The sequence below is a fragment of the Cyanistes caeruleus genome, chromosome 2 (assembly GCF_971803275.1).
Source record: "Cyanistes caeruleus chromosome 2, bCyaCae1.hap1.1, whole genome shotgun sequence".
Lineage (NCBI taxonomy): Eukaryota > Metazoa > Chordata > Aves > Passeriformes > Paridae > Cyanistes > Cyanistes caeruleus.
The window spans coordinates 39,147,035-39,174,351 of NC_141702.1; the positions used below are offsets into that span (position 1 = coordinate 39,147,035).

General features: G+C 37.8%; 1 protein-coding gene across 4 annotated transcripts in view; it reads left to right on the top strand.

Moving 5' to 3' along the window:
- Positions 1–27,317, top strand: part of FUT9 (fucosyltransferase 9) — a 105,942-nt gene that overhangs the window by 68,493 nt on the left and 10,132 nt on the right. For 2 of the 4 annotated variants that reach the window (XM_086876563.1, XM_086876562.1), the window contains exon 2: positions 4,764–4,857. The exons of 1 other annotated variant lie outside the window; for it this stretch is intronic. In XM_086876563.1, the coding sequence (XP_086732689.1) occupies positions 4,791–4,857 (67 nt within the window). In that variant the 5' untranslated portion in view covers positions 4,764–4,790. Of the gene's footprint in view, positions 1–4,763; positions 4,858–7,146; positions 7,305–27,317 lie in introns of all 4 variants that reach the window. One more of the 4 variants, XM_086876564.1, reaches the window with a different exon arrangement.

A 27,317-nucleotide genomic window follows, 5' to 3' on the forward strand; every position in this document is an offset into this window, starting at 1 on the left:
TTTCCAGTCTTAACTTTACTATCTTCCACGTGTTTTATAGTACAGCTATCATTTACATCCATTTAAATATTTCTCAGATAATGTAATGCACTCTAATACTATCTTTTCTATTCATAGTAGCTAACATTTTTTTAAAAAGTATTTAAAACAGCAAAAAAAAATTTAAAGCTGAAAACCCAGTCTTGTAGATGCAGGAACCTTACATCTAATTATTCCATCTATGATCTCTAAGCACATTGAGCTTGCTCACTCAGTCCCCAAGCTCACATTTGCAGGAGGAAATTCAAAAACAGCTGAACAAATGCATATGTTAAGCAACCTGACCTTGACTCTGTACTGTGTACATTATGCTAGTGATGTCTTTGTAAACTGTTGTTTCAGCTGAGTTAATGAGTACAATTCCTAGACAAGATCAGACTGAGAGCTCAGGAGAATGCAGGTGACTCAGAGCTAATGCAATATCAGATGGAGCAAAAAAAAAAAAGAACAATGACACAACTCACTTTTGATTTCCCTGAGGGGCTAAACAGAAATACTGAAAAAAATAGTCTATTGAAGAGAGGGAGTGGGAAAAAACGCCTTTAGTAAGTGTAGGGAGTTAAGAGGTTTTGCGCTGCAATTAATTTTCAATATTTTGTGTAAAAAAACTTCTCAGAACATCCAGGAGAGTCTCTCTCTGGGAAATCTCACTGTAGCAAGTAGCTGTTAATTCAATTTTAAATGAGTATGCGTTCCTGAAGTACAACTTTGGCCTTTTAAGAACACATCTAGTGAATGCTTTAAGCCAAGTGCTCCTCAGCTGCTTGAAGGTAAGGGTGTGTGGCATGGTGTTTATCCCTGGAGCTGTACAACAAGGCCTGCTGTGTGTTTGGAGCAGGCCTAGCTGTATCCTCAGCACACCAGACAGTTTCAGTGCAAGCTACAACACTTGGCTGAAATCCTTACCCTACACACCAGCAAGGTGGGAATATTCAAAAGGCTTTGACCCAGCTTTGAAGAAGAATTTTGCATACCCCAGAGAAAACCAGAGGCTGATGAAGAGGCATTTTACTGAGCAAGTCAGTGATAGTGAACTAAGAAAAATCTTTTAGTGTATGAACCAAAATAAAAATCAAATTCTTTTCACATTTATTAGATTTAAAAAGCAAGAAAATCTTTTATTTAGGTCTGGAAATACTCAAACTACAACTGAAATATTTAATGGAGTTGAGATAGCTAGGAGAGGTGCAGGGGAAAGCTATGATTACAAAATAAGAAACTTCATGTTTTGTGTGTTTGGGTGGTTACCCTGAAGGTCAGACTGTAGAGTTGTGACAAACACGTGGGATAGCTAGACAGAAGGACTTCAAAGAAGAATAAACATATTGTGCCTTTTTGATATTCTAATTGCATTTCTTCCTTCTGCTTCTTCAAATCACATCTGACACTTATATAGTTATATTAATCTGATAAATTGCAAATGCATTTCAGGGTTGTAAATGCATTTGGCACATTAAAAATATAATCATATTAGTCAAAAATATCTGCATCTTGTCCTTCTAAGGGCATTCAAAATTTTTTTACCAGTAAGTCATAAATGGGGGGGGGGGGGGGGGGGAAGTATTAGTTTGCACTCTTACTTTGCTCAAAACATTATTTAACATACTTGCTACATGGCTTAGCTCTGTTGTTTTCACTTGTCATGCCCAGTGGCTGTGATGACCATAGCTGTCATTCAATAACATGAAACTGTACTTTTTGCATCCCTCTATTATTTTCTGTGAATTTAAGACCAGTCATACTGACAAATGTTTAATTCTCCTCAAGCCTGATAGAAGAGATTACAATTCTGTCCTGAAAAGGCAGTTTTCCTTCATCACAGTACAACTTACATATTTTTGCATGGTACTAATACAATTTTAAGTTACAAAGATTAAATTATTGTTTAAAATAATAAATACAATAAATAAGCAAATAACTAAACAGCAATCTTTATTTCATATTTTCTAATTATTTTATTGTGTTGTTTCCTTTACCACAACAGTTTCACAAACCATTTTTGGATCTATGTTTATTGTGGACAGATTTTGTTTTCCTGGGTTTTTTGTTTTGTTTTGTTTTATTTGTTTGATTCATTTCATGTTTGTAAAGGCATGATGGAAAATATATCTTGAGCTGGCACTTGCAGTATTCAAATAAAAAGCTCTTCACTGTCTGCAACATCCTAGGTAGTGACACTGCCCTTTAGATTTTTATTTTGAAAGAAGGTAAAGAAGACATGTACACACAAGAGTTCTATATACACTCTTTTGCACCCTGTTTATAACAGTTCAGGATCTATAATTCAACTTAGTATATAGTCAAGGTATAGAATGTTTCTGATATCATTGCATTTTATGCTACTCTTCATGAGAGTACCTCTATGCAAACACCACAGAGCAGGATTAAATGTAGATGGGAAAGTGTACTAATCCCCTAGTTTTGTTGTGGTGTTACATATTTTGTGTGAATTTTATCCACACAAAATAAAATCATCTTTTATAACCAGAAAAGATACATGGGCCCTCTCCTAGTTTATGATGACAAATAAATCAGGTGGGAAGTTCCACTTGCTTAGCTGAATCACATATTTAAAGAAATTTAAGAGCTTTGTCAGCACACCCCAATAAAAAGTAACAATGTACAATGTAAAGCCAATAATTACAAGAAAAAGTTTTCATTAAAAAGACCATTAACCTCTTTCTGTTGGAAATTATGTAGGAAATTTTTGAAGATATTTGTTGGCAATTACTTGTTGATTCAAAATTGCAGTATTTGTTCATCATAAGTATTACTCTGTAATTTCTCTGAACAATTCATCAGCATCAATTAGAGTGCATTTGGTATCTATATAGCCTTTTTCTTGTAACTACTGCTCGAGAGGTTTGCTTAATATTCTCTCTGGGGTACCCAGATCCAGCAGCTGTGTGGGCCAGACCTGTGCTTCAGGAAGTCATCAGCTGCAAAACAAATCTTGTCTGCTGCTCAAGAGTGTATTCACCAGCTCATTCAGAAGCAGAAAGTTGTGGGGTTTTTCCATTCTCCAGGACCTGCATGCTAAGCCTGAAGACAATGAGTTCCATGCTGATTTGGGGGAGTTTTAAACCATTAATTTGAAGGAAATATATTTTACCCAGAACACACTCTTTACTCATCTTTCTGTTGAACTGGCAGGTACAAGCGATGGAGACAGAGTTGAAGATCATTGTTCTCTACTGCTTTTGAGAGTAACTTGAGCATTAATTACATTTAGAAGACCTGAGAAGGACTTTACATTTGTTGCTCAATACATTTCAGTCAGGGTAGTTGTTAGATACAGGGCTATAAAAAGTAAAGATTTTTGTACGATAAAGTAGCTGGGTAAAAATATCAGAGCTTGGTAATAGCTAAAGAATGTTAATCATTCATCACACTCTGCAATCCTATCTGTATTCTCTCAGAAGATATAAATACTAAACTATTAAGGCCCACAATTTCTCAGTAAGTTGACTCTCATTATTTCCATTTTATAGAAAAACTGCAGGGCACAAAAATTAAATACTTTGGTTAAGGTCACAGAGTAAGTCTGCTGAAGACGTGCAAATAGATTCAAACTGCTGATTCCCATTTTGTCATTTTAACTGAATAACAGGTTTTTTTCTGCAACATTTCTCTCACTCATTAAACATCTCTTGCATAGTTTAAATTAGGAGCATCATTAAATAGTGAAGTTAATTACCTTCTCTCCTTTTTAAAACTATTTGCTGATTTCTATATTGATAGATTCAAGCAGGTTTTCTCATATGTTTATAATGGTAAAATATCTAAACACAAATATGAAAATAATCTTGCTGCTTTTCCATGTTTTCATGCCAATAACACCCACAGCAACTTTATTAAGACAAAGATTATCAAATATAGAGGTTTAATTGGATTCTGTTTTCAAATATATCAAAGCCCTAAAAGACTAGTATTTACACTCTCCTTTATTTCTTCTTTATAGGTAAGCTTGATGTTATGAAAATTAAGTCAGTGTTTGAACCAACAAAATTTCTGCATTTTTTTCTGGTGAAATGGGAGGGTAGTTTTTCACAGTATGTTATAAAATTCTTTCTAAAATCTCATTTTCAAAAGCAAGTACAAGGCATGGAGAGGGCAGAATTTGAAGTTAGGAATGTTATTTGTTTGATATAATACCCAGAATCTTTAGTAAATTCCTCCTGGTGTATTATTTGAATTTTTAGGTCCTGACATAAAAGTAAAACATTTGACCTACAGGCATTTATGGAAATATTTCATATCTAGCCTAGAGAGCCAAAGTCTCATTGAAGAGGACTTAGGCAACGGCTTCATATTAAGTTCAAATGTTTAGGCACCTGTGGGAAATTCCACCCTCTCAGCTGCTGTGTAGGCTTTCTGTCTCTGGAGACCTCTTCATCCAAATTGTTGGTGAAGTCTCCAGCATAAAAATCCACACATTGGCTCCTTGGCTCTGAGGAAACCATAGACCTTGCTACTGTGACTGAGATACCAAAAGCCTGGGGACATCTCATTACTCTCCTACGATTCTCAAATCAAAACGTGTTCTCCCTATAGTATGTCTCACCCCTTCATGATTTTTTGGAACATTACTGAACTTCAGTTAATTTTATAAGTCAGCATGGAGAGTGGGAGAGGAAGGATAGCTAACTGATGTGTAGCTGAAAGCTCTGACTTATGATGTCACAAGATATCCTTAAAATGTGTTTTGTCTCATTTTAAAACAGATATTTACCCATTCTGCAATCTGTCACATGAAGCTGCTGTATTCTAGGATGCATCACAGATGGAAGATTTTGTCTCCACAGCCACAATGCTCTGGTGAGAATCACATTCTATTACAGTAGTCAAGTATTTAAGTCTCACCTGTGATGCACAAATACCTTAATTTCTGAATTCCTCCTTACAGCTTAGCTGTTTCTTTCCTGGAAGATAATAACCCAAATCAAACACAGAAGGTATTTGGATTTGATTCTCCTATTTCCTTGAACAGCATTTAAGACATGCTCCTTATATTCCCCCACCTGCCAATCCAGAAAGAACTGTCCCTACTTCATCCACTTGACTCCAAAAGAGGATTTATAACTCTACATCCCTAGAGGAAATAAGAAAAAAGCATCTACTCTCCATAAAAGACAGCTATTTTGTGAATTACTTACTGAGTAGTCTCCCTCCTTTACTATGAAAATAGATTATGCAACCAATTTAGAAAATATGCCTAACTTTTAGAAGATGAAGTCCCAATTAAAATGTCTAGGTTAGTTTTGAAAATATTGATGGATTTTTAATGCATATAGATGTCAGGTGATTTTAAAAAGCATGACCTTATTCCTTTCACTAAGTTGCCAGTGCATTTCACCAAGCTTACCATTTTGACTTGGCACTTTGTAGAATTCTGAAACATATAGCTGAAGCTTAAATTACACTTGTTCTCAAAACCATTAGAATGTACTAAGCAAGGAATTTAATGTGGCCATTATTATTAGACTCGCATAGTAAGAGTTAACTTTTTTTTTTTTGTGTAGAAGAATTAATTTCATTTAGATTCTTTATATTTATTAAATTGCTAGTCCAAAGTTAAGTGATTTTTTTATGCTAAATGTAAAACAGTTATAAAATACTTTGTGAGAAGCTTTAAAAAGCTAATTTTGTATATGTCTTTGCAGAGAAATGGAAACACTTGCTGGCACTTAATATTTAATCTTCTCATTGTCATAACACCTTTTTTTAGCTCTTTTTTTTCTTAGCTCCAGCAGAGAATGGATTATGAAAGAAAATAGAAATAAGAGTCTTCATTCATCCTTATTATTCTTATACCTAAGTTTATAAAACAATATTGTGAGCTTACTGAAAGCATATTAAAGTTATAATAGAGAAAAAAAATATGCGATCACTTTGGTAATTCATATGTCATTAAAAAGATAGCTCTTAATTTGAAACCATGTTTTGGGGAAATAATTCAAATATTTAGTTTGAATTTAGTAGTTGAGAGAAGAAAACAGAAGAAGGAATTTGGGATAACTTTTGCCTCAGAGACAATGGAGTCCACCACAACCAAAAACTTTTAAACTTTTAAACCTGAAAAATAACCTTTGTGAATGAGTTTTAATAGCAACATGCTACAATGGCATAACTACGCTAATAATGCAGTAAGAAAGAAATTAACATGGGACAGAATTCCATAAATACTTTTTTTTCTTTTTTCTGTTGTGTAACTGCTGAACTCTAGTGTTCTTACTGATTTCTTTGGGTTTACATCCATGCCAGCTTAAAAAGCATTTGAAATCTCTGAAAGTAATGAATAGATGAACAGAGATTGCTAATTCTACTCTACTATCAAGTCTCTAAACATACAGTATACAAAGGGAGAGAAAATGTAATAATAATAATAGCTCTATTGCATATCAGCTTGGGGTATATTTGCCTAGTTTGCTTTTCCTCTGTGCCCATCACTTTTATCCTTCTTCATATCACCTTGAGACTAAAAACTGCTTTTTCCATGCTTTGAAGTCATACTAGAATAGGAACTGTATTTTCTCAACTTAAAAAAACTTGGTGTCAGTAAAAGAAAGTGCATTACAATCTTTCAAACAGGAAATCCTTTGCACACAAGACCCATGCAGTGTATTACTATTACCTGTACATGCCTCCTGTGAGCAAAGTTCTGATCCCATTGCCCTTTTGTGTAAAGTAGTAGAAGTGCTAACGAATTGTGATTCATGAGGATTGCCACAAGCTCTATGCTGTGTAAGATCTTCGCTGCATAGTGGATCTGGCCATACTCAAGTGAGCCACCTCTGCTCCATGTTTCTTTTCAGGGCATCAGTGCAGTCCAGCCCCTCCACCCCACCCCAAAACGATGCTGAAAGGTTGGATACATCAGCTCAGGAAAATCACAGCTGGTGCTCCCATGATATCTGAACAAAAATTATTTGTTTTGGTCTTATTTGGAAAGCAAACACATTGAGGCTATGACCTGGTGATCTGGACCTACTAGAGATGCAAATCAGAGTTTCTTCTGCAATTACGACACCCTACTTTGTGCACTTGGCATGATGCTGAGATTAGGAAGCAATCTGATAGATCACTTTTTGATTTTTGCTTTTCCAGTCTGCTGAATCTCATCTGCGCTGATTTGCAAGCCCAAAGCTGTCACAGATCCCAATTACTCACTTAAAAGAGGATTCAGTCAGTACAAGAGAAACAGTTACATGACATTAGTTACACGATAATTTCTGTATCTACTTTCAGAATGCTGTACAAAGAAGGTGAGTCTCTTTAACTCCATTTTCTGTTTGAGGAAACTAAATCAAGGCATAAGATTTGACTTGCCAGTGTGACCATCAGCTCTTTCAACATTCAAGCAGACCAGGTAAAATGTCATCAACACTCAAGCTTATAGTAGGTTGCTCTCATTTCTATTTTCTGTCAGAAGCGCCAAAACAGCTTCTCTTTTATGGCAGTCTAAAGTATAGTTGTATATCTAAAAGAATTAAATGATATATTTAAAGTGTAAAGAAGTTTACAGTGAAATAAACCTCTTCCTTTTGGTGTAGAGGGAGATTTTATTTATGTAACAAAAATTTTTCATTTATAGCAAGATTTAATACCAGACCAGTCATTATGCTTTCCGCAGTTTTTTAAAAAAACAGGTGTGTTTACAGGTAACATATCAGGATTTCCAAACCCAGGCAATTGCTGTAACAGTCAGCAATCCTTTGAGAGCACTCCAGAAAAGTGATACCTTGATTAAGTAGTAAGATTGACAATCTGAGGAAAAAACTGTGGAAGGGACTAGAATGTGAATGGGAGCTCCATGTGCATTTGGGAAGACTTGTTGCAGACCAGTGTCCTTTTCAGAACAGACAGCTTTGAAGGTCCAGGATGAAGTTTTCACCCAAGAACAGATTCTAGATCTGAGAGCTATGTAAGGATCCTAATTTTATTTTTCTTTTTTTATAATAACAGAATAAGGGGACACTTTTTGCTATTTATAGCATAAGTAGCTCTGAAACCTTTTTTTAGACTTCTATATATATTTCCACAGCAGAAAAAATGTTTTGTGTATTTTTTGCACAAAATAAGTGTATTCTTCATATTTCACATTTCAGGAGTGAGGACAGTGCTGGAAAACCACAGTCATTGTTTTCTTCACCAAATGTGCAGACAGCAATGTGTATACCATTCCCAAGTTTTTGTTTCACTAGTGTTCTCACTGGTAGAGAAGTCAAGAGAGGATAGGAGTGTAAAATTAATGAATCATTTAGGAGAAAAACATAAAAAATAAAACAAAATCTGCACAAAATACTTCTCCACACATGAAAACTGACATAGCCCTAACATGCAGTAAAAGAAGACACGAGCATCTAATAATTGGCAAATTTCTCTGAATTAGAGCAGTCATTCTGTAACAGTAATAGAGTTAGAGCTGTTCAGACCATATTCATTCCACATCTCTGATGAGTTCCAAATCACAGAGAGTATCACTCAAATATTTTTCTGCTCTGGGTCTACTCAATTTCTAAAACAGTTTCTAATGAAGCATTGCAGCCAAGTGTATCCAGCCCAACTTTTGCTCCTGACACAAAATAGTCTACAGTCATGGTTCAGACCCATGTGACATCAAAAGAAGAAAAAAAATTAGAAAAGGTAAAAAAGAGCATTTGTTCAAGACTATTTCAAATCTTGAGCTCTCTGCCTTGAAAGACCCAGCAGCAAGTCCATTATACTCTATTGGAAATAGCAGTGAAATTTAGGAGCTGTTTTCCTACAATGTCCTAATAGGGTTTTTTGCAAACATTACTGTATTTTTGTTCTTGGGGTAGAGCACATTACTTTTTCAAGCCTTGCAGTACAATTGTGATTCCTAGAAATGTATCTCCTTGGGAAAATGGAAGCTCCCCGAGCTCCTGAAGAACTCAGGAACCTCAGGCTTCCTGGATTTAGGTTTACCATGAAATTGAATCAAAAAACAACGGTGAAAAAATGTTTAATGACTTTATGGTGTGGGATTTTTTTGTGTGTGTGTGATTTCCTATGCATCTATGCAAGCATACAGGAAAGATACTAAAAGGCAGAAATTACATCGGTTATGTTCTTTCTTTAGCATCCTACAATATTATAGGGTCCCAAGAGTGAGGTGCACTGAAGTCTGGCAGTTCTCATCCATGTTTAGCTCAGCTCCTCAGCAGCTGTCTAATCCAGAGCAGTTCACAGCATAGGTGTACTTTCCTGCCATGTTTAGGTGTTCGGATCTATGTTCTATATTGTGTCTGGGAAGCTGAACAAGCTAGGATTATTCAGAGATGTTGTTCAGCTGTTTGATTGCAGTAATACTACTTCCCTCATCACAGACATTTTGATTGGAAATCTGCAATGAGAGTCACAAAGGACAATGTTGATGTAATTAGGATGCTAAAATGACAGTGACAGAATGTTAGTTCTGTCTAGAGCTGTGGGAATGACATTCAAATAGTGGGTTTCATACTCTGTATTTACCATGGAAATACACCTTCAGACTTATGATGCATGATAGCAAACATCTGCCAACCTTATTACAGAGGAAGCAGGGCTTATTATTCAGTGAGTAACAACAGCTTTCAAAGCAAAAGGCAAAGTGCTGATCATTGAAGACCAAGAAAGTCCATATTTGTGCTTCCTCTATCTTTTTGTCCTTAGAAAAAAGTCTATCTGTCTATCTATCTATCTATCTATCTATCTATCTATCTATCTATCTATCTATCTATCCTCTCCTCTCCTCTCCGCTCCTATCCTATCCTATCCTATCCTATCCTATCCTATCCTATCCTATCCTATCCTATGAGATTTTTTTCATTAAAGTTAAAGGGGGAGGGCTAAGAATTGCCTTCACTGTATCATTTATTTATTAAGCTTCTCTTGCTTTGCTTTATCTAAGTGATTTTATTTCCTGGCAGCTACAGAAGGAATTACTTTAGTGTGTTGTACTCATTTTGATAGTAGCTATATTCTATATCATTCTGTGTTTTGGTTTTTTTTTTTTATTACGCTGCTTTTTGTGGCACCACAACTTGACCAGTTTGGAGTATAGATATCTTGATAGCTTAGTGGTCATATTTGTACTGTGGCAAATCAAAAGGGAAAGTTTGAGAACAGTGATTCCCAATTACATACACATCAAAAGCTTACAAATATGTATATAAAAATATTAAAAGTGAGGTCCAGTATGGAACCTCACTAAAGATCAGAACAGGACTAGGTAGATGTTGGGCCAGATGCAGGGTCTGGATCAGGCATGATGAGGAACATGGGAAAAAGCAGCTTGGTTCAGAGCATCATCACTGGTCACACTGCTGTCACCTGCAGCCAGAGTCTTTCAGATCTGAGAAGCAGGACAGTGAGGAAACTGGGTTTGGGAGCAGACAGAGCTGAACACAGACAGAAGAACATAATGCCTCTTATTTCAAATGAGGTATTTGCATGGCAATCTACACAAAGCCTTCAATCACAGGTCCAGAAAGTGTGTGCAAAATAAGGTGTTATAACCAAATTAATGAGATTTTTAATTCATGGTCATTTACTGGGTAACAATTACATCTGAAAGTGTCAGTGATTAGATCCTGCAGTAATTTTTAATTTGGAGTGTCTGGTGCTGGGGTAATGTTGGGGGTTAGGTGTCCTTTTTTTTAGTTCTGTCTTGCCCGTGGAATTTTTATCCATTAGTTGCAGGGACAACCTAAATATGGATACTTGGTGAGTGCTTGAGAGAAGACAGAGTTTGGCCGGGCCCAGAGGGGGAAGTGGGCAGGAAAAAGGAGGGTGGGGACAGTTTTGGCTGGCTTTCTTCAGCTTCGGAGAAGGACACTTTGGGTGCAGAGCTGCTGCGGTGGGGAGAAGGGAATTTTGCCATCACCCAGACGGAGCTGCTGCTTCTTCTCCTTCTCCCCTCTTCGTTGGTGGCCTCGCACCCCCTGTCCTGCCGGGATGTGTGGCAGTGCCAGGCACCTCCATGGAGCTGCTGATCCACCTCAGCCACCAGCCCAGGATCTCAGCTCATCCCTGCTGATACACCTCAGCCACCAGCCCAGGATCTCAGCTCATCCCTGCTGATCCACCTCAGCCACCAGCCCAGGATCTCAGCTCATCCCTGCTGATCCACCTCAGCCACCAGCCCAGGATCTCAGCTCATCCCTGCTGATACACCTTATCCACCAGCCCAGGATCTCATCTCATTCCTCTGCTGATCCACCTCAGCCACCAGCCCAGGATCTCAGCTCATCCCTGCTGTTCCAAGTGTTCCTCAGAGCCCTGCAGGAGCACCGGGACTGACTGCCTGAGGGGTTTGTGAAAACAAAGCCTCTCCCCCATCCCGTCTCAGCCGAGAAAGCTGTCCTGGGGTCCCTGGTTCTGTGTTCTTGTTATTGCTGTAGTTATTGTTTGTTTGTTTACCTGGCTATACTAGTAAAGAACTGTTATTCCTATCCCCAGATCTTTACCTGAAAACCCCTTGATTTCAGAATTATAATAATTTGGAGGGAGGGGGGTCTACATTTTTTCATTCCAAGGGAGGCTCCTGCCATCCCTAGCAGACACCTGTCTTCTAAACCGAAACAGGTAACAAGGTCTAACTCTAGAAATGAATGAGTAGAGTGAGGCTGGTATGAAATGCAGGTAAGATTAAGAGACTACATCAAATGTCAGGGATGTAAGGCACCCTGCACCTTGTCTCCATGAAAGTAACTTTAGCACCCTTAGCATAAGCACTTGTAGGCATGAAAATTAATTCTGCGTAATAAAAACATAGCAAAGCTACAATTCTTTAATTCTGTTCAATAATACAGAATAAGTAGCACAGTAAGACACATATCAATTATGTCTTTAATGGAAAAATAACTATCAAGAAACTGCCTCTGTTCTGCCATGTTTACTCTGGATGAATTTGGAGATCCTGTCTCTTCTGCATATTCTCGAAGTCTTAATGTTTCCAGCTCTTTAATATTCCTTGTCTGACCACTGAAAATGTCCCCCCTTTCTTAGAGGAACAATACACAAAGGAAAGAAAATGAAATGCTTCCAAGTCTTTTTCTCCCTTTTCTCATAGATCTTTATTCCACCGATTTCCATGTATGAAATAATTGTTGTTGGATTAATGTGCTGGGCCCTATCAAGAGCACTCAGAGTTCTGCTAAAGTGTCTTAAAATATGGAAATGCACAGTAAATAAGAAAACTCTAACTGATGACAAAGGATAGGAAAAGAGGAATTGGCAGTGTTATTTGGATACTTCAGTGAAGTGGTTTGTATGTTGCTGGAGCTGACAGATTTCCCTAGCTGTTCTAGCTCTGAGAAATTGAAAGGTTCTGACATTGCTCCAAAAAGGAATAAAGATGAAAACAGGGTCAGAAGAATTATGAAAAGGGAACAGTAGAAAAAAAATAAAGGAGAGGCAGTTAAGAGAGCAGGTCAATCTATTAGTAGGACCATGACAGCTGAGGTTACAGCCATAAGGAGACTCAGAAGCATCGCACATGTGCGAGTTCAGGTACAAACTCTTTAAGGCCGGTCCTCTGAGGTGCCCTTACCTGAAATCTTAGGGGACACTGGGAAGCTTGGGGGATGCTGAAACTCCTGCAGGCACTTTCTGCTAGAGCAACAGTTGTTGGATTGTCTCTTGCTAGGAAATACTAATTACTCATGCTATGTCTGTATCAAGGTGAGATACATTTCTTCCCCTCTTACTTTCTTTTAGAACGTAATTCAGTCCTACAGCTCATGAGAAGGATGTGATGTTGTTGTCATATCCCATCCTGGCAGCATGTGATGATGTGTATCTCTCCACCAGGCTTGACAGCAGAAGAAATCTTCCAGCCATTTAGTGAACCTTAGTGATAGCTGGGATGATTTTTTTTTTTGTCATCTGCTAATTTTTGTGATATTGAAATATTACCTTTTTGTTCGGAGAAAAATTGAAATCTTTCAAACTAATCTCTCCCTAATGAGTTACTACTGACATTAAAGCATCTTTGGGCTTCCCTGAAAATTTGTTTCAAAAAAGACAAAAAACATCCCTGAGAAAATGTTAGCAAACTCAACTTTCCCAAGGTAGATTTTTGTGCTGACAAACTGATAGAGGGGAAAAAAAAAATTAAACATTTTGTGGTCGAGTTCTTTGAATTTTCATAGATCAAAATATATTTTTATGCGCATAAAAAAAATAATTTGAGACGCAGTTTATGAAGAGAGAATAGGGAACAAAGGACACAATTTATCTTGTCCAATGAAAATAAGAAAGTGATTTCCACCATAGCTTATACCTTCTGTCCAGTAAATCTGAGTTTGTCTCCCACTGGGAGAGAATAGGTTATACTCTGCAGGATTTTGGAAAATAAGTTTTAAAAATTTACTCTTCTGTTCAAATAATTATAGCATTGGAAAGATTTCTATTGTTCTTAAATTTTGTGAATCAATATATTCCAAAGGTAAATTCTGATCCACATTTTTCTGCACACTGTTATTTTTATAGTTTTTTATATATTTTTTATATATTTTTTATATATTTTATAGTTTTCCTCATATGTGGCAGGAAAATAAAACAGTGATGTAAAATCTAAAAGAGAAAATAAATCTAGCTAGAATAATCATATTATCAACACATCAGCACTGCAAAACTCTGTCGTGCTTCCTTGCATAAAATGACAATTTAAAGTATCTTTCCAGAAGTGTCATGGAGATTATTGCATTTTATTCTCTATTTAGGATTAAAAAAAAATCTTAGACAACCTATTTGAAGACTCCTAGTGAAGTACTTACAGTTCAGTTCAACATTATATGCCAGTTTCAGAGAGGTTGAAGTGTAATTTATTTCATTTTACTTTCATCAGCAAGTCAAGTTCATCCATCCAAAACCAGCTTTTCTGGATGCACACATTTCATTTGTTATCATTTTAAGTAGCACGGAGTGCAGTCAAATTCCAATCTGTCAATCACACACAAGTACTTTTAAGCAACCTTTTACTTTCTATTTAAATGCTTACACCATAAACATTGAATAAATGCTTGCTTGGCATTCAAACAAGCAGCTTCAAACAGAAAAACTGCCTTTAAACTGTACAGAATTTTCTAACTATTTGACGGGTATCTGAAAATTCTATTTTCCAGTTAATATTAAATTATTTGGAATCTATAAAAAAGTATTCTGCACATGTAGTTACACCTCTAAAAATCCAAAGTAACTCAGTTCTTAAAAATACTTCTCTGATCTTTGTAGCCTCCCTCTTCATTTGTTGTACCAAATTCTACTTACATTTAAGTCTTCCCTTTTGGCATTGCAGAGCATAATTTCAGAACAATAAATAACAAAACCAGATGCTAAGGTGTTGAACATGACATAGGAACCTGAATAACTCAAAAAATAAACAGAAGATATATAGAAAACCCCTGTAAAAGGCTTTATTTTAACATTTTCTTAGAATTTATTATTTTTTTAAACATGCTCATAAATATTAGACATCTGTATTGACAACTAAAATGAATCCACTAGAAACAGCTGTTTGAAAACAATTATGTTTGTCTTATTCATAACTCAAAACCTTAAAGAACAGAAGACTTGATAGAAACTGGCTGGTCATAAAAAAGAAGTTGATAACAATTACTGATGCTGAAAATGCAAAAAGAGACAGAATACAAATGAAACTTAAATTGAAATTTAAGAATAGTTTCTCTTTAAAGCTGTCTATTCATATCAGCTGTATCAATAAACATGCTTTTTTGCTTAATGGTGAGCAAATTCATTTGATTCCCCCATGACATATTTAATCAGAATTCTAGTCTGAGCAACTGCCTTCTCTTCCTTGCTATACTTTTTCCAGAAATCTACAGGCAGATTTCCCATCTCCAGTAATTTATATAGAGGTTTCATGCATCTCATGCTGTAAATTATGCTCAGGATTGTGGGATTCAGCCTGCTGCTGTGTTTCTTGCTGAAATAATTGTTTCAGACCAATATGTTCTTTCATATCCTCTGTGACAAAAGAGTTAAGGCACATAAGAAAGAAAAATATTTTATTTCTCACATAATAATATTACCTGTCCCTACTTTCTGTTTCCTTTTCCCATTCACACCTCCCTGGCTCAGTGCCCCAGTGAATCCAATGCTCCCTCCTTCTATTTGCCAGCATTTCCCTCCTTTCTAGTGCCAGGATGGCAGTACTAGTGAGTCTGTTGCCTTCTGCACCCACTGTCTGTCACACTGTGTGTCATAAGGACAATACAACAGTAGCACTTCCCATTGGGACACAGCTTCCACCCAGGGCCAGCAGCTTGGGCAGTGGTGCCTAAATTAAATTCATAAATTTGTTGTGCAGGTGTGTGAGGGTGTGTGTTTGCATACTACATATGTAGAGAGGTGAGGGTATGGATACAAAGAAATAGAAAGCATAATTGATAAATTACATTTCAGGGAATCTAAGGAATTCAGTGTGCTACGAATGCCACATAAATAGTGTGAGCGTGTATATATATGTATAAAAGTATACATAGAAGTATGTATTTATAAAATGTTGCAGGTGTGAAAACTGAGAAACAGTTCAAAAAGGTGATTAAATCTTTCCTGAAGTTAAAGAATGTGTGTGGCACTATATGTGTCTGTATAAGGGAGGGTGTTTATTATTTGCACCTTGTTCCGACTTTTAGATTCCCTGTGTTCTGACTTACATCTGTCCTGCTGTCTCCTGAGATGCCTTAGGATTTTTATTTCTAAGTTAACTTTAAGAAACACAAAGTAATAGCTTTTGAGCTCTCTTTTTTCTCTTCTTACATGTTGCTGCAATCCACTAAAAGAACAAAACCCAAACCATACTGAAATTAATAGGTTTTCCAGTGTTTCTGTGAGCAAGATTTCATCTCTGATACTTTTGTCTTTCATCAAATCCAGCTTTGCTGGCAGAATTTCAACTGTAGTTCTGCAAAAGGGTTGTGTTTTTTCTTATTTTAAAGAGGAAGAGGTCATTGACTTTAATTGATTAAATCTTCCATTTCCTGTACTAATTTGCCTCACTCAAGAAGATATGGATATGTTTTCATAGATTTGAAACAAAGATACTTAAAAAAGATATCTGATCTGAATGAATGTGATATGACTACCTTCTGGTGAAGTTTGTTTGAAGTAAAATATTCTATCCCACAGATTAAACTGTTTTGATGCAAATAGTTGTCAAATACTTGTTCAGATTTTCATGATATTGTGAAATTTGCTTATATTTCCTGGACTTGATTTCCACCCCTCTTTTACTTCGCATAAAGCAATTTCAGTAATAATTTTTCTGCCTGTGCTGTGATTAAAACTTTATGCTTACAAAAGTCCAAGAGATTCTTTAGGGAAAGGCATTTCAAAATTGAACGTATTGTTATTACTAGGGCAGCATTTATTTTGTTTCTGTGATACTCTTGATTGGTAGATTTGAAAGTATTTTATTAAAGGAAAGTAGTCTCAGACTATAGGTATCTATGAGAAAGAAAGTGATTAGTGCCCAACTCAAATTAATTTCTATTCAACTAAACTCAGGTTAAACTGATAAAAGAGCCAGGAAGTTCTCTACCACTTTGTTCTATGTCCTGTGTATGAGACTTGTCAGGGCATCTGCAGGCTCTCATTGCCCTGGTAAAACAATGCTGTCCAGCAGACCAATGTGCTTGTCAGTGAAATAAAGATTTCCTAACATTATTATTATTTCTTTTGATTAGATTTCCTTTAGGAGGACTTACAATAGACATATATTCTAGCAGAAATTCTATTCAATTTGACTGGGAAGAAATCTTGTGGTACTTTAACAATTGTTTTGTGTGACATTTGACCACAACTGACCACAGAGATCAAAAGCTGCCCTCAACAACCAGCACGTGCTGGCCATTAGAAAGTCTGGTTGCTATCCCAAAAGCTTCATTAGGGTTCCTGGAGCACCTACCTAATGCAGGCAATCTTTTGGGCACCTACAAGTTCAAGACACCACAAACAGTGAAGGAGGCTGCACAGGACAGAACTGGGATGTGTCTTCCTCTATCCCTCACCAAGATACATCCAGTGCTCTAAAGGACTGGGTCCTTCTTGGGATTCAGAGAGTCCTCCCTTGAGAGCAGGGATCTAGTCCCTTCCTTTTATGAAGAAGTTAGGAAATTACACCTTTTGAAACACAGACAGAAAATTATTCACCCAAAATAAAGACCAGCTTTTGTGGTCTTTCCAGCAATGGAGATTTAACCCCCCTCTTTCATCTTCTCTTTACAGGGTTGTAAAGTGCATGGGAAGGGAAGCTGACTACCTTCCACTGCTGCAGATGTGCCCCTGGGGCACAATAGACAGGAGAAAGGAAGAGGTCAAGAGAAAATAGTATTGTCTTGATTAGCAACTAGGCTTCCAATGAGGAGAAAAAAATTGCTCACCTCTATTCCTAAAGCTCTTCACACATTGCAAAATCAACAGACATCTTCTAGGAGCTAGAAAACCTTTAAGGAAATTGAAATATCGAGGTCTGAATCACTTCAGGCTGAAGAAAGACTCATATCTAATAGGTCATAGCTTCGCTTTCTGCATAAAGAGACTTCATCCTATGCCTGTTTCCTTTAAATTCAAGCAAACAAAACACAGCTGTTACCAGTGCATTTAAGATGGAGCCTGCTCTTGTAGGCACATCTATATCCTTAGGGCTGAGAGCTGGGGTAATAGCTAGTTTATCGATTTTGAGTGGCCCTTCCTCGTGAAGAATGAGCCCCTTCTGGGGATGTGCTGGCACCAGGCAGCTAAGAGCACAGGAGTCTGAAAAGTAGAGGGTCAGAGAGAGTTTAAGCATGACCAGCACTAAATGACAAATGAACAAAGGTTTTCAGGGTTGCAGCAGCCTTGATTCCTACCACCAGAACCTGTTTCTGGTTTGGGGCTTCTTAGGGCTTGGAATAGCCTAATCAACTAGGGATTTAGGTTCCTCTTAACATTTCATCAAATTAGTCCTACCCACATTTGCTAAAGGGAATTAACTGCATGGATTCTCAGTCTATTTGAAAAGGCAACTGCTTGACATCACTTTTTTTTTACACCAATGTCCTTAAAGCAAAGGAATGCAGAATTAAGTGCTGCTGACCTCATATCTAGACCCCTTTTTAAGTCTTTAGCAGTTTATTTCCCTTGCTCTTTTTCTTTCTGCCTGTGTTTCCTCCTACCTATCTCTTCAGACTATCTTTGGAAAGTTACTTTCTGAGTAAGATTGCTATATAAAGACTTTCTTGCATTGTAGGAGCAAAGGAAATCTCCTTCTTTCCACTTTTTAAGTGCCTAGTTTTAATAGGCAGTTGTTCCAGAGAAAGACTATGGGCTGCAGACCTTAAGATGGGAAACAGAGTATTTGGAAAATTGTATTTCTAGGATACAGTAAATAATTGTACATTGAATTGTTACTGTAGTGGCAAAAAATTAATTCATTATGGAATTTTTTTCTCTATTAAGAGTAGAATAATGCATGACATTAAAATCCAGTAACTGAACATTAGAATCAAGTGCAAATTGAATATTAGAATTAAACTTAGACTGCAAAAATTTAACTTCTCTTTTTAAGATGCTTAAAGAGAAGACAATAAGCTAAGAAACAGCAAATAGCTTGAGCCTTTTCAAACGAAATATGATCTCTGGACTAACGGCTGGTCTGCTTTGTACAATGTTTTGTCAACAGCCTGTGCAGAATATTCTTCATTGCCATGTTCTAACCTTGGGTTGCTCTCAGAGACATCAGTGTCTATGTTAACCTGGACAGTAAGTAGTGAAAAGAAAACATCACCTTAAAACATGTCAGTGTTTGCAACTACTGGAGGATTTTTTCAGACAATTGTTCCTTCAACCCATTCCTCTTGTGTATTTGCTATTTCTTCACTGAAGGACTTCAGTTTTTTCAGAAAAAGCCTCTTCAGTGACTTTGTTAAGCTTTGTATTTCTCAGCTTCTCAGCTGTTCCAGCTGTCTGCTCTTCCTTTTGTTATGCATACAAAGAGACACTCCACGAAATTAATGACTGCTTTCTCTCAACTGCAATTTTGTTTTCTCAGAAGAGTGTACAGTTTGAGAGGTTGAGGAATTGTTAGTTTTGCAGGTTTTTGTACTATACACTATCTAAAATATATATTGTTTTTAAAATATTCTTGTTTTATCACACTTTAGTTTTTAGGTAATTAAGCTTTTGTTTCTGTTTGCGTGCATGCATACATTTAAACTTATTAGAAAAGTTTCTGAATTTACTTTTTGTGAATTTCCTTTTTGCTCTTTCTCCCTGTGTTTGAGTAAAAAGGCACTTGTATCAGACCTTAAGTCTTCTGTTCTTGTTTTCAGTGTCCAAATTTTGCAGCATAGTATAATCTTTATAGTGAATTACTAATCCTGCTCCAGCAAGACAAGTTTTTTATTCAAGAGCATTTTTTAATAATCACCTTCTATCCTATACTTAACAGCTTATTCTTTTGAAATATTTTGGTACTACCAACACAAGTAATCTTGAGAACATAGCTGTTGGTGCAATGAAAATGATTGGTGCTGTTTTTCCATGCTTCCAATTAGTGCTGGTGTCCTTACAGACACAAGTGTGTACAATCCATCACTTACTTGAATTGCACTTTTCCCAGATGGAAAATAAGCAGCCATTGTTTTTGGCACTCAGTATATTAGAATATGAAGGATTTATATTCTCTATGCACAGAAGCTAACCTGAAGCTTTTGATGGGCTTTTAAGAAAGCTGGATCAGTGAGGAGTTCTGCTCAAGGCATTAAGACAACTAGAAGAACCTGGATGAGGACTCTTGGCTATCCTGAATCCTCTTGACCAACACTTCGTTTCTTCTTGGCTCAAAAAAGGCAAGAAACCCAATTCTGTTGATTGTATTTGTAAAACAAATGCCCATCCTTCCATTCTGTGATGGGAAAAAAGTCTAATTTGCAAAGAATATGGACATAGTTTTAAAACATAACCCTATAAATTATCACCTCTCTTCTCTGTTAATGTAGTAGTAAATGGCATTCTCCAATTCAGCCACAGAGTAGATTGCAATTGATTTGAGCATTTCTGTAGCTTTCTTTTCTCTCTAGGACAGTTGTCTCACTGGCAACTAGTATCCGTAGCACAGAATATTTTTCAAATTAAAAGAAGAACATTGACCTGCATCCTAAAAAAAACCAGTTATATCAGGACAGATCACATACCTAGAGGTATAACAAGTCTCTTAAGGAAAAGGTGCTAAGGCAAGCAGAGAAGTGATATGTTAAGCAGAGATCAGATTATGGGGAATTTATGGTATTTCTTAAAGGCCTCTCAGGCTTTCTTTCCTGGCTGCAGAGCTATCTCACAAGTTGTGTTGCCACTGGCAAAATCCTCAGATCTATGAAGCTGCATCTGCAGAAAAAGGCAGCATTAAATCTCAATTAAATTTTTCAAGCTTGCTTATGCAGCAAGATACAGCAGCGTAACTACTGCACCTAGCCTCTAATCATATCTGCACAAACAGCTGCTGCTTAGAGCTCCAGAAGTCTTGCTTTGCCATAGAACTAATATGCCCTAGAGTAAGTGTTCAATATTATAAGTAGGCATCCTATGCTTTTTCCTGATTCTGATTAATCTTCTTCGCAGGAGGAGGTGTTTCTTCACTATGCAAGGAAAATACACGTTAGGAAATCAGTCAGAAGCAACTGTGATTTTTTGATGGGGAGTTAAACTTATGTGCACAGGAATGCCTATGGCTATTCTCCTGCCACTTCGTGCTCCCTCTCTGTTTGGCTTCGCTCACGTCATTTTCAGAGCCCCTGTGTGTTAATCAGGGCTTTCAGGTGGGCGGGTGGCCATCAGAAATACACAGCTTGTGCAGGTACGTTATTCATATTTCAGCTGGCTGGCTGCAGTTTCACAAGCTGGTCACAAAGCTGCTGAAGAGCTCTTTCTGCAATCCTGGCAGAATCAGAGAGAACAGCAGTTTGCTGTTCCCAAACCACATGGAAAGAAGGGAGGAAGAGACCACTTGCTTTGGGAGCACTTTTCTTTGATCAGCTTCATTTTGTGCAGAGCCTTTTCAGGGCTTTTGAAAGAGGCATGGACTGGCTTGTGCTGCATAACTAGGATGAGCTTTATACTCAAGAAGATAAAAAGCTCTTTCCTGACAAGGCAGATAAAATTTGCTACTAAGCTACAGTGTTGAAGAACTCCATTTTCTATACCTAGCACAGTATGGAAAGCCACCACCCCTTTTGCAGATTGCTGTCGGTCATAAGCTAGCTGTGATGTGGACAAGCAAACGTGGAAGTTAAGGTAAAAAAAGGTTCTGTCTGCATGTTACCAAGGCTGGCAAATCTGCTGAGGTTCTGATCACTTTGCATGCCATTTGTTTTCCAGTTGTACCAAGGGAAGGAAAGGGTACCTCCTGTACCCTCTGAGACAAACTTAAAAGCTCATGATTAGAAAGTAACGCTGCTGCCATGTGGAGCGTCCTGAAACTAACTCCAGATTGTCTGGAAAAGTTTCTTGCCAATAGGACTGTATTTTTTTTTTCATATGTGGCAGTGCTGGTGAATACAGGGTCACTCCAGTATGGACAGCAGTGCTTTAGCCATTTTCCCCTGCTGTTCTGAGAGACTCTGTGTCCCTGGCTAATGTCTTTTGCTGTACAGTTGGATCACAGTAAGAAACCACTGAGCTGTTGCATAAGCAGCAGGAGAGTGACAGTGTGTGACTGCTATGGAGAGAAGGAGAGGATAGATGACAATCAGGGGGAAGGCTCGGGGCTGCTGAGCCGTAGCAGGATGCTGTGCATTGCACAGCAATTTGGAGAAGGAAGCTGAGAACAGGGTTTTTTTTAAATTCAGATATTCACAAAAAAAGCAGCAGTATCCCATCTAGCAACTGACAGGAAGGTTTAGGTTTAGCCTTTGAAAATGAGGACTTTGTAGTTGCTGTTGTCCACATAATTTTTCACTTTTTTCACATTTTCACTCTGTACCATCTGACTATTTCATAGTTTGCAAGATAACTTTGAAGATGGGAAATGTTATTACTCATTCTGCAATTCTTTGCAGTTTTAGACTGCCAGCTTGTGTTCTTATTAGGTGCATTTTATAAGAATCTGTGTTTAATGTTACGAGCATAAGGGAGGAAGGAATCAAGTGAGGTCATTCTAGCCCAGCCCTAGGACCTGGGGGCACAATCTGATCTCTCATTGCTTAGTGGTGCTTGTCTAACCTTGCTCTTACCAGTCTCCAGTGATAGGTTCTGCACCATCCCTAAGCAATCTGTCTTAATGGCTACTTGTCCTTGGGGTGCTTTTAGGTAATTTTTCTAAAACTGTTCAAAGTAACATTTACCACCACTGAATGAAATGATTCTATACTGTTCTCAGAGTGCAAATACACAAAACTGGAATCTGTGGAATTAACAAATAACTCAAAAACAAAGGAGGTGGAGAGGGGAAGAAAGAATGTTGTAAACAGTAGAATAAAAATATGCAGTCTGAGATCAGCAGCTCATTCAGTTTTCAGTCTTTTAACTCTGTGCAGCTCTGTTGAGCCTTTTCATGCTGGGCTGTTTTCAGAAATCTGTGGACAGGCATGGAAATGTGTGGAAGCAAGCCTGTGTTTGGATGTTGGGGGGGAAAAATCCACTGTTCTGGTTGCAAGAGAGGAAGCTTAACTGGGAGCAGTGAGAACTAATTCAAATAAAAGGGAGCATTCCAGTTTCAGAGAGCTAAAGCAAAAGCACTTGGGGGCATGCCCATGCAGCAGTGACTTGGAGATAAGAAGTTACACACTGGCTATCCTGAGGTAATCAGGTTTTCTTTAATACTGCAGGTGAAAAAGCTCCAGCTAATTGGAAGTGTGCTTTAAGAAAATCCAGCTGTTAGCATAAATGCAGATATGCCATGGCCAAGGCTGGTAATACATGCCAGAGGACACAGATAGCAATCTCAAATAAGCCTTCTTTCAAACAAAAACAATTGTTTGCTTGTGATTCCTATCAGTACCCACTGCATTCCACTGTACTTTTATAGCCCAGAAGTATCTACCTTGACTCTGTTTCTGGAGGTACCTACCTCTGACACTTCTGTTAACCTCAAAATCCTACTGCTCTTCACCCACTCTGATGGCAGGAGTGATCCTCAGAGATCATCTTGAGGTTAAGTATTTCTGCCTGAGGAATCCCGAGACCAGCTAGTGGTGAACACAAGAATTAGCCCCAAATGCTTAAGAATTCTAAGGTGTGAAAAGTAAAGTGATCTATTGTTCACTATTCGGTGTCCATGCTTTTAAGAATCTTTGCTTCATTTTTATTTTAAAATACTGTCCTTTTCCTTTGGACAATCTCAGTACTAGACTAGTAATGAAAGTAATACTTCTGCAAGTAGTGATATATTTTGGGATACTGGCAAAACCTTGAGAAACTGGAGAAATTGATGCTAAAAATGCCAGAGAAATAGGCATCATTATTATTGATGAGAAAGGTTATATTTTCTCCCCACTGCACTATTGCATAATCAGAAAAAAAATCCAAAACATATCTGTACCTTCTGGAATGACTGAGAGTCCAAATTGCAATGAAAATATGATAAAATTGTTTCCATAAAATTCATTTTTTTCTTAATAAACATAATGCATTCAAAAAATAGACATATTTTTGCAAGCCTTGCCTGGCTAACTTGGGGTTAACAGGGCTGATACCCCATTACTATCTCCCTGTTTGTGTTGCTGCTAAATGCAGTTGCTTGCTGATAGAATGCCAAGATTTGCACTTTAAAAGAAGTCTTGCTAAGTTTTATACTGAGAAAAACAGTCTTGCACTGATGAAATACTATGCTTTCAACTTGAGAACAAAAGCACCTAGAAAATACTTGCTACGCCACAACACTCTGAAATGTACTTTATAACAAAACTATCAAAAGTACAGAATTCTTCCAGCTGGCAAAAATCTCAGTAAACACATCTCTTTGACAAAGTTTTCCTTTCAGACTCCGACATGCATGGGGGAGGGAATCAACAGAAAGGAAATTTGTGATTCTGTGGTGGAAGGAAAGCCATGAAAGAGGAAGGGTGAACTAAGGTGACTTGCCTGGATGGCTTGTAACAAATGTCTCCTTAGTGTCACCTTTATAGTGAGAATTACAGTGGGATGTTAATGGTTATCTTGGGCACAGAAAAGAAGGACATAAATAAGTATGGAAAATACTACCCATTTTGGAGATTATTATGGAAAAAATAATCTATGAATTCTAGTGCACCATTTCTTTTATGTCCTAGTGGTATACACAAGCTACTTCTCAAGAAAATCCCTTCCAACCCAAACCATTTTATGATGCTATGCAAATAATATTTGTCAACAAGTGCTTAACACATGCCTGCACTGTACATACTGCTGCCTGCCTGTGCACAGGACTCAGTCCCAAAAGCCATGAAAGCCGAGTTTTCTGGCCCATTCCATAGGTTCCTCAATCTGCCTTGTGAAGTACAGAAATTATTGATTCCGTTAGCACTTTGTCAGGAAAAATTGCTGCTATTCCTAGTATGCATCTTAATAGTTATTACTGTATTCCACAAAATGGAATACAAAAATAGAACTCCATGAAAAAATTGTGTCCAGCTCCTCAGGGTATAGCTAAGTGGTATTTTTAGGAGTCTGCTCAGGTCCTCTGCTTCCTTGCAAGACTCTAATTCAATTTTTTAATGGGCCTTGCTATTAGAACCCTTTTCCACCCTCCCATTAATATTAGTTTCAGAGCAAAGCACACCAGTGATGCCAGTGCATCTGATGGATCTGTGGGTCTGCATAATGAATGGTTAGTTCTCCTAATCCAAAGGATGCAGGACTATAAAAGACTATACGGCCTGGATGCAGATCAGTGTTTTGGTAAAAGGCAAAATCTAAGAACCATGATCCCAGATCAGGAAAAGGGACATGCGTTCACAGGGCAGCAAAGCCAGGAGAGGAAATCAACCCAGAAGAGCCAAAAATAGGTAAACTCATCTGTTTAACATGGTCGGATGTTAATATTGGCACAAACCACAAGTGATAATCTTCACATTGGTTCTACAGTTCAAAACCTTCCCACACAAATACAACAGCCTGGACAAACTAGAATTTCAAGCAGAGAACAGAATACATAATATCTGTTCATTTCCTATGTAGTAAGAATTGTCATGTGATGATGCAGGGGTTTGTTATTAGTTAGCAGAAGAGCTTAGTGTAAAATAATCCCTGTCAGAGACTTGAGTCAAAGAGCTTTTAACTGGAGTGTGACTATGTTACAAGGCACAATGTTAAAATCCTTTTCTGATTTTTCATCATCCTTTTCAATCCCTAGAAAATGATCAGCTCCTGTGAATAAACATGTTTTGCAATCTATTGTCCAAACTCAGCTCACACTATCTGTTCAGTGATAAGTTATACCTGTTCTGTGTATCGCTTTCAATAGCACAGAAACAGAACAGCTTTACATGAATATCAGCTCAGCCTCTTATTTTTCTCTTGAGCTGCATCTCCTAGAGCTGTTCAACCTAAATCCCTTCTTCCTTAGAGGTCCCATTCCCCATAGGAAAGGAAGCAGTCTTAGGCACTCATAGGTCATAACCTTCCTTCTAGACATTTTTTCCAGCAGCAATCAACATAGGCTGTAAAAAGCCAATGTAATGTTGCTAGAAAGCATTGTTTTTATTTCAGAGGGATTGAAACTGATGAGGATAAGTGGAAAAGCCATTGATACGCAGTTTCCCTCCTTTACTCCCCTCAGGATCATTTTGCTGAAAGCAGAGAGGGCCTGCTAAACTATGTCCTTCAGAAAAAGGGCCTAGACAAAAGCAGCAGATTCAGTACACCATATATTCTTTATAATTGTAGGAGGTGTTTGTGCCCAGGCACTGGCACCTGGGGCTGGCAGAGAGCCTCTCCCAAGAGCAGCCAGGGCCACCCCATGCCAATTCCAGCATAACACACCCACTGCAGGGCATGGCTAAACCACAAGGGGGTGGCACCTCTGGGAAAGGGCATTTAAGAAAAGCACAAACAGTGGAGAATTAGGGAGGAAACGTGAGAAACAACCTTGTGAGCAACGAGGATAGGAGGACATACTTCAGGCACTAGAGCAAATATTCCCCTGCAGCCCACAGTGTCCTGGGGAGGACCCCATGTCACAGCAGGAGGATGTGTCCTGAAGGAACAGCATCCCGTGGACAGCCCACTCAGTAGCTAAGTTGTTTTTTTTCCCTGAAGGAACTGTATCTCGTAGGAAGGACTCATTTTGGAGGAAGGGAAATGTATGAGGAGGAAGGAGCAGCCAAGAGGAATAGTTGTGGACTGAGCACAAACCTCCATTCCCTATCCCACTGCACTGCTCAGGGGTGGGTAGGAGGTATAAGAGTTGGGAATGAAGGAGGAAGCTGAGCCTGGGAAAAAGGTGAGGGGAAATTTTAGTATTTGTCTTGGTTTCTCACTATATACATCTATTTTAAATGGCAATAAATTACATTATTTTGCCCCAAGATGACTCTGTTTAATCTATGACTGGTAAGTGACTTTTCTGTCCTTACTTCAACTCATGAGACTTTCATCTTGTTTTCTTCCCATATTTTGTTGAGGAGAGATAATGAGAGAGTGGCTGGGTGGGTCTGACAGCCAGACAAGGTTTAACCCACCTCTCTAACTAAAACCAGAATTAACATCAACCATCTTCCCAAACCCAGGGGAGATATTGTGGCAAACTCCCTTTTCTTCAAGATACAGTGTTAGAGTAAAGCTAAGCATGATGTTGCCTCCTTTTTCCTTTCCTCAACAATGAATGTGAAAACATTCCTGTTGAACTGTAGTGCTACACTCACACATCAGTTTTTGCTCTCACAAAGGCAGCAATGTGCTATTAGTGGACTTCTGAATCACATTCTACCTTGTCTTCATTCTGAATTTATTGACTTATTTCAGAGGTAGGAAGAGATGAGCTATGAAAGCAGTTTAAAAGGCCTGAAATTCACTTTCTGCTTTGACTTTAATTATACATACATATATATATATACATATTTAATTTTTTTTTAATATATATTTTTTCTATTTATAAGGGTGGGGATTCTAATAATTTTTGGTGGGGCTATCTAGCCAAGATAACAAAACACAAATAATTGAAAAATATGGAGAAAAATAAAGACAAATTTTACAGTAATTGTAATGCATGGTAGAAACTACAGTGTGCCAGTAAATTCAGAGCACTTTTTTCTGGTAACTGATTTCCCCTCCTTCTCCCTTGTGTGCCATGGTGC